This window comes from Balaenoptera ricei, chromosome 8, assembly GCF_028023285.1.
Source record: "Balaenoptera ricei isolate mBalRic1 chromosome 8, mBalRic1.hap2, whole genome shotgun sequence".
NCBI classification, from domain to species: domain Eukaryota; kingdom Metazoa; phylum Chordata; class Mammalia; order Artiodactyla; family Balaenopteridae; genus Balaenoptera; species Balaenoptera ricei.
In genome coordinates, this window is record NC_082646.1 from 46,318,376 (window position 1) to 46,325,008 (window position 6,633).

At 38.9% G+C, this 6,633-nt stretch overlaps 1 protein-coding gene across 1 annotated transcript; it reads right to left on the reverse strand.

The window, feature by feature from the left end:
* Positions 1 to 1,963: 1,963 nt before the first annotated feature.
* UBTFL1 (upstream binding transcription factor like 1) lies at positions 1,964 to 3,205 on the reverse strand. The gene has a single exon (XM_059929902.1). It carries the CDS (start codon positions 3,197 to 3,199, stop codon positions 1,964 to 1,966), a length of 1,236 nt encoding a protein of 411 aa, XP_059785885.1. The 5' UTR covers positions 3,200 to 3,205.
* Between the last annotated feature and the right edge of the window lie 3,428 nt (positions 3,206 to 6,633).

Below are 6,633 nucleotides of genomic sequence, written 5' to 3' on the forward strand. Positions count from 1 at the left end.
CCCGCTGGAAGAGGCATACCCAGACATTAGGGAGTATAGGAACCAGAGTGTGGTGGGGAAGACTGGAAGCAGGTTTAGCAAAGGAACTAGAGCCTTGGGTGTGGTGGGCATGGCAGAGAGGGCAGTGATTCCAATCAGTCCTCCCCAGTGTGTCCGATCCCCCCAAACACACACACGCACACACACACAGCACTCTTATGGATGTGATTCTAGATTCCTGTCCTGGTTGCAGCAGAAGCATGGAACCATGTGGTAAGTGAACCTTCAGGGTCTTGGCTTCTGAGGCCGAAGGAGCCACAGAAAATTCTTGTGACCTATTTTGTGGCTGGACTTTTCAGTATTATCATCTGCTAATTGTCTGCTATCTAAGGATCCCACCACCCTAACCTGAGGACAGACAGAGCACCTGAAGTTTACTGAAAAGCTGTTAGGAGGCTGGCACAGACTGTGGCTGGAGTTTTGATGTCTGTCAGGAGCATTTGCAGAGAGTACGTAAATTATCATTCAGTTAAAAAGGATGTTAATCTATACTAATTTATTATTATTAATTAGGTCTTGCAGAATAAAGTTAACGGTATTTTTTTAGATATATACTGAGAAGGTTAATACTTCAGATTGGTTTTTTTGGCATAGAAAATTGACCTCTCTCCCCAGATGGATTTGAATTTACCTATGAGAAAATTGACATTTGGTACTTTCATCACTGTATCCCCTGTAAGTGGGACAAGGCTTAGAAAACAGTAGAATCTGAATTGGAACATGTATGATTTAAAACCATGATTCACAACGAGAGGCAATATTGTAAATATTGCCATTATTTTCTGAGATTGTTATTTTATACTTATAAAAACACTTATAAAGAATAAAATATTTCACTAAGACATCAAGGAGTAAGATGAACTCTCAAAAGTCAACAGTTTTCATATATAAGAACGCAACTACTTGTGTGATGCTAATGTCCATGAGAATGAAAAAATGAAAATAGCCAGGAATGTTTAGAAAAGTTTAATGAGATGGCACGGTCTTTAAACACATTTTCAAATATATCAGTAAATCACAATAAAAGCAGTGTCAAACTGGTACATGAATTCCCAAACACTAGTCTGTGGACTAAAATACTTATACACACAACAGGTACAAAGTCATAACATAATACCTATAAATTAAGTGTATGGTAAAAACGTGGTTCACTTACAACCTGAAGCATTTGGAAGGAGCTGGACCAGAAACCAGAATACATTTAGACATGGCCTGGAAAATTAGTGCCAAGAGTCAAAGGACACTGATTTTGAGAAGCATTTCATTCAGATGGAAATGGTGTGGTTCTAAGAATTTAATTTCTAAGTTTTGAAACCAGTAAGAAAAATCTCAGTGATAGCTAAGAGATAAATATACATGTAGAAATGCTGCTGCCCACATACCCCTGCCCACTCACAAATTAAGGAAGGGCCAACTCCTCACTTCAGAAAGCAGGATGAAAGACATCAGGACCTTGACAATTTTCTTAAAGGCAACTCTCCTAGCTCCAGTCTGTCAAATCTCCCCCTCCCCACTTCCTGTGCAAGAGTCCTGAGGGACAGGACCACAGAGAAGGGAGACGTCACAGACTCCTCGGGGCTCCCTCACAGCTCTGGCAGCAGAAGATGAGGAGAGCAAAATTTCTCTGTTCAGGAAACTCAGTCTAGCCCAGTGTACACTGCAACCCAACCAGCTCATTGTTTATTCCAAGAGTCTTCATTGCATGGACTGTCTCTGGGGGTGGACTTGGGCTACAGGGAGGAGAAAGAAATTACTGTACAAGATGCCTTCTATCCAACAGGTCCCTCCTACTTTATATTGAAGAGGGAAGGAAAGAAGGAAGGCAATGAAAGGGCACAGGGAGAAGAATGCTTTAATTTGATGCAGATGCCATGTCCATTTGCTAGGAAGTTCTCTATCCCATCGCTCAGATGATGAACAAAGCTCAGTTGGAATCTGAGTCAGAGGAGTTCCCTGAGGTAGATGAGCTGGAGCCACTGTCCTCAGACTCACAATTTTCATCTTCATTCCCACTGCTGTGGTCTGAGGAGTTGCTGCCTTCCTCCTCTTCCTCATCTTTCTCATTTTCTTCTGATCTCCCTGAGGCAGGAGAATGTTCTCCAATAGTGTTTGATGATTCTACCTCTGGAGACTGAAGCCCCTGCTCCAGTCCAGGCCCTCCTTGAAGATTCCCTGATGATGTGAACTGCAGATCCATCCTTCTAACCTTGGGGTTTGGGCCCCTTGTCATGCTCATGTTGTTACGCTTAGTATAGGTTGCCTCTCTGTAAGCAGCATATTCTTCAGGAGACAAACTCTTGAGCCAGAGATCAAGGTCAACCTTGTACTGTTTCTGCAGTTCCTCAGCCTCCTTCTTATAACGCTCCTTCTGGTTCTGTGGGACACGCTGCCAGCATCTACTAATCTCCACCATGCGCTCCCTCAGGGGCACCACTTGAAACTCCCTACTCGACCACAAATCCTGGTGGAACTTGTGATATCCATTCATAGGTGGCTTCTTGGGCTCTCCATGGAATTTTCTCTTCATGGATAAATTGTTTTCTGGGGGAGACTCCACTTTTTGCACATTTCCCTGAAACTTCTTTCGTGCTTTGATTTGGCTTCCTTTGGGGACATCAGATTTCATGGAGTTCTGGACTAGATCAGGGTGCTGTTTTCTGAATAGTGCCATTTTCTCCTCAAACTCCAGTTTCTCCTTCTGGAAATCTTGACTATATTTCAGCTTCAGCTGCTCTGGAAGCTTCTTGTATTCCTCAGACAGAACCTTGGTCAGCTCCTGGTTGCTCATCTTAGGGTGTTTTTGGCTGTACTGGGGTCGCATCTCTTTGAAAAAGCGGAGGTAAGCTGTCAAGGGCTTCTTGGGTAAATCAGGATGCTTCTTGCATTTTCTGCATTTGTAAGGATTGTTAACATTTTCCTTTGCTTCCAGCACTAATTCTTTCAAAGTGCGAAATTTTCTCAAGTTATAAGAAACCTCTAACCATTTGAGTTTGCACATTTCCCCAGAAAAATCTTTAAAAGCTACTTTTTCCCAGTCCATCAGTGACTGGGTTGTTTTGAACGTGTGCCTGTCATTGGATGGAATGTTATTCTCCATACATTCCAATAACTTCACAATGTCTTCTTTGGACCAGTCATCTTGACCTTTAGGCAACACCATTTCTAGGTCTTTGCGGCGCTTATATGATCCCAGCAAAATCTTCAACTTCTTCACTCTCAAGATTCAGAAGGTGAGTTATTTCTGGAATCCTGTAGTTTGTGAGATTCTATGTTCCTGAGGAGAAAGGAAAGGAAAGTTACTATCCTATGAGATACATGAGAGAAGCACACCCCACTACGGATATGTCCCTTCTATCATTTAATTTCCCCTTAAGAAAGTAAATGAAAACTGGCCCAATTTCTGAGTTGAGATTAATGTTGAGCATTAAGCAGCTTCTTTTGCACAGTTAAAAATCCTCAGGCCCCATCCCAACATGTCTTCCAATCAATCTCACCACTTGTTTTATCTACAAGTGAACAAATAATTGACTGGCTACTAGCTCAAAAAGCAAAGGATATGAGAAAATGATGAGGAAGTAAATAATTAAAATGAAAGAGAAATGCCTGAAAAAGAAAGGGCTTTAAAATAGCAATGTGATACTACAGCACATGTGTAAGAATGGTCAAAAATCACAGACAGGAACATCACCAAACCCTGAGAGGATGTGGAGAATCAGGAACTTTGATTCATTGCTGATGGGAATACAAAATGATACAGGCATTCTGAAAGACAATATGGCAGTTTGTTACAAAACTAAATATCCTCTTACCATATAATTCAGTAACCATGCTCCTTTGAATTTGCCCAAATCAGTTGAAAACATGTATCCATTAAAAAAAACCTACAAAGGGTAATTTATAGCAGCTTTGTTCATAATTGTCAAAACTTGATAGCAACCAAGATGTCCTTAGGTAGGTGAATGGATAAAGAAACTCTCGTACATCCTGACAATGTAATAGTACTCAGTGCTAAAAAGAAATGAGCGATCAAGGCAGCAAGAGACACGGAGTATATTTGAATGCATATCACTAAAGGAAAGAAGCTAATTGAAAAGGATACGAACTTCATGAGTCCAACTCTAAGACATTCTAGAAAAAGAGAATTATGGAGACAGAAAAATAATCCTTGGTTTCCAGCAGTCTAGGGTGGGGGGGACTGATGAATAGGTTATCACAAAAGATTTTTAGGGCAGTGTAACTCTTCTGTACATTATAAAGTTGGATACATGTCACTATACATCAGTCAAAACTTACAGAATATACAGCACCAAAGTGAACACTAATGTAAAACCATAGACTTTGGGTCATAATGAAGTGTCAGTGTAGGTTCTTCAATTGTAATAAATACACCATTCTGTTGCAGTATGTGATAATGGGGGATACTGTGTGTGTGTTTACTCAGTGGAGGCAGGAGGTATATGGGAACTCTCTGTACGTTCTATTAAATTTTACTGTGAATCTAATCTTCTCTAAAACAGTAACTCTCCACAGTATTCCAGAGCACAGCTGCCTTCTAAGAAGAGTCCAGATGACCATGGACTGAATGTGCAGTTGAGGAGCTAGAAATAGAAATGAGACAAGCCTAGGAGCTTGTCTAGACTTGCATCCAGCTGTGAGCACTTTATGGGTTAGTCATGAACACTTGAACCTTAAGTAAATGACTGATTTATAGATTTTGCTGGACTCTGTCCATTAGAATAAATGCATTCTACTGAACCATAATTTTTCTGTCTTTAAATGGCAAGGATTTAATGAGAATTATAGAATATTTAGAATACTTATTTGGTTAACTTTACCAGTCTTTAAGCCACAGTGACAGTATTACCTCCTTCAGAAAACTCCCCACAAAACACCTGGTATTTACTAGAACTTAAACAAGTGTAAGAGCTGATAACAGCATACGATTTCCTCATATCTATTTATCCAATAAGTTGGATAGAAAAGGCAGTCTTTTCTAACTTAATATCTAGATCATGCCCCAAATACTCATGATAGCCCTTTGAACAGCCTCTTAGGATATTCCTCTATTCTACGACTAAGGCTACTCAGACATATGCTAACTAAGAAGAAAGTGGAAAATTAGATAAAATCGCCTTTACAAATGAGAAGTGGAATACAGTAAGTCCCCTATGTACGAACGAGTCCCATTCCAAGAGCACATTTGTAAATCCAATTTGTTCGAAAGTCCAACAAAGTTAGCCTAGGTACACAGCTAACACAATCGGCTATATAGTACTGTACTGTAATAGGTTTATAATACTTTTCACACAAATAATACATAAAAAAACAAACAGAAAATAAAGAAAACATTTAAAATCTTACAGTACAGTACCGTGAAAAGTACAGTAGTACCAGGTACATCACCGATGTTTTATGCCTGCTTCTGGACATCCTGGGCTTGAAATAAAGGTTCTGTACTACTGTACTCTATACAGTACTGTACAGTAAAGTACACAGAAGCACAGCCACTTGTAAAGGATGCACGCACATGACAATGTTCACCCACGTGAACTAACTTACGTGACTGGAAATGAGAAAGCACGCTCGCATCTTTGAAAGTTTGAAACTTGAAGGTTCATATGTAGGAGACTTACTGTATTTGATATCTGAATCTAGAGAGGAAGAATTGCTTTCTTTCCAATTATTCTAAAAGATAAGATGCTATATTTAAAGCAATGAAGGTTGAAATACAGTTGTGCTGTTGTTTTTGTTGTGTGGCAACAAAGGAGCCAGGCATTTTTCCAAATATCTTACACTTATTACCACAGAACTTAGATGAAGAAACTAAAAACTTTAAGAGAGTTTAGGTTACTTACTTAAATTACAGAGATTTAGATTTAATACTAATATTTTAGTATTATTAAAATAATACTAAAAGGTTTTAAGAAGAACTGTTTAGAAAACAAAAGAGAAATTATATACTATAAGATACATTAATATGTTTTATTAGGTGTAACATAGGACAAATTAAAACTCAATGGAAGATGAAGGAAATCAAGTGAAAGGTAGGATGACAGTTTTATATGTTTTAAAATAGATGCCATTTGTTGGGAAAGCAGGAAACAGTTTATCACAGATGGCTCAAGAGTTTAATGAAGGTAATACTAACAGTATTATCACTCTGGTGAATGGAACCTACAAGGAGTTGAGGTTCCCAAAGTCTTACAATAGTGGGAAACTGAACCTGAAGGTGGCAAACAACTTCTGGATGGCATTCAGGGATTATTAATGTGTTTGTATATCTTGAGAAGAGGCATTTGGTTCAGAGAGTGTGAGACTGAGTGTGTGATAGTTTTAGAGAAAGCCAGAGAAAAGAATATTGTAAACTGCAGAATGAAGATGTTATAAGAAAAAGGTGTACTCACAGTAAAGCTCTTGGCTGAGCTACGTCTTTTTTTTAATCAAAAGATAATAATTGATATAATCCATCTAGCAATCATATAATGGAAGTAAGATAGGAAGATGAAGGGGAGAGAAGTGTAAACATGTGTATGTAAGGGTCAAAGGGTTGAAGGGCTAAATATTTCATTTGTGGTAATGTCAATAGACATTATT

Excerpts from the sequence above, each read along its gene's own strand:
- UBTFL1 (XM_059929902.1), bottom strand. The coding sequence starts at position 3,199 with ATGGTGTTGCCTAAAGGTCAAGATGACTGGTCCAAAGAAGACATTGTG.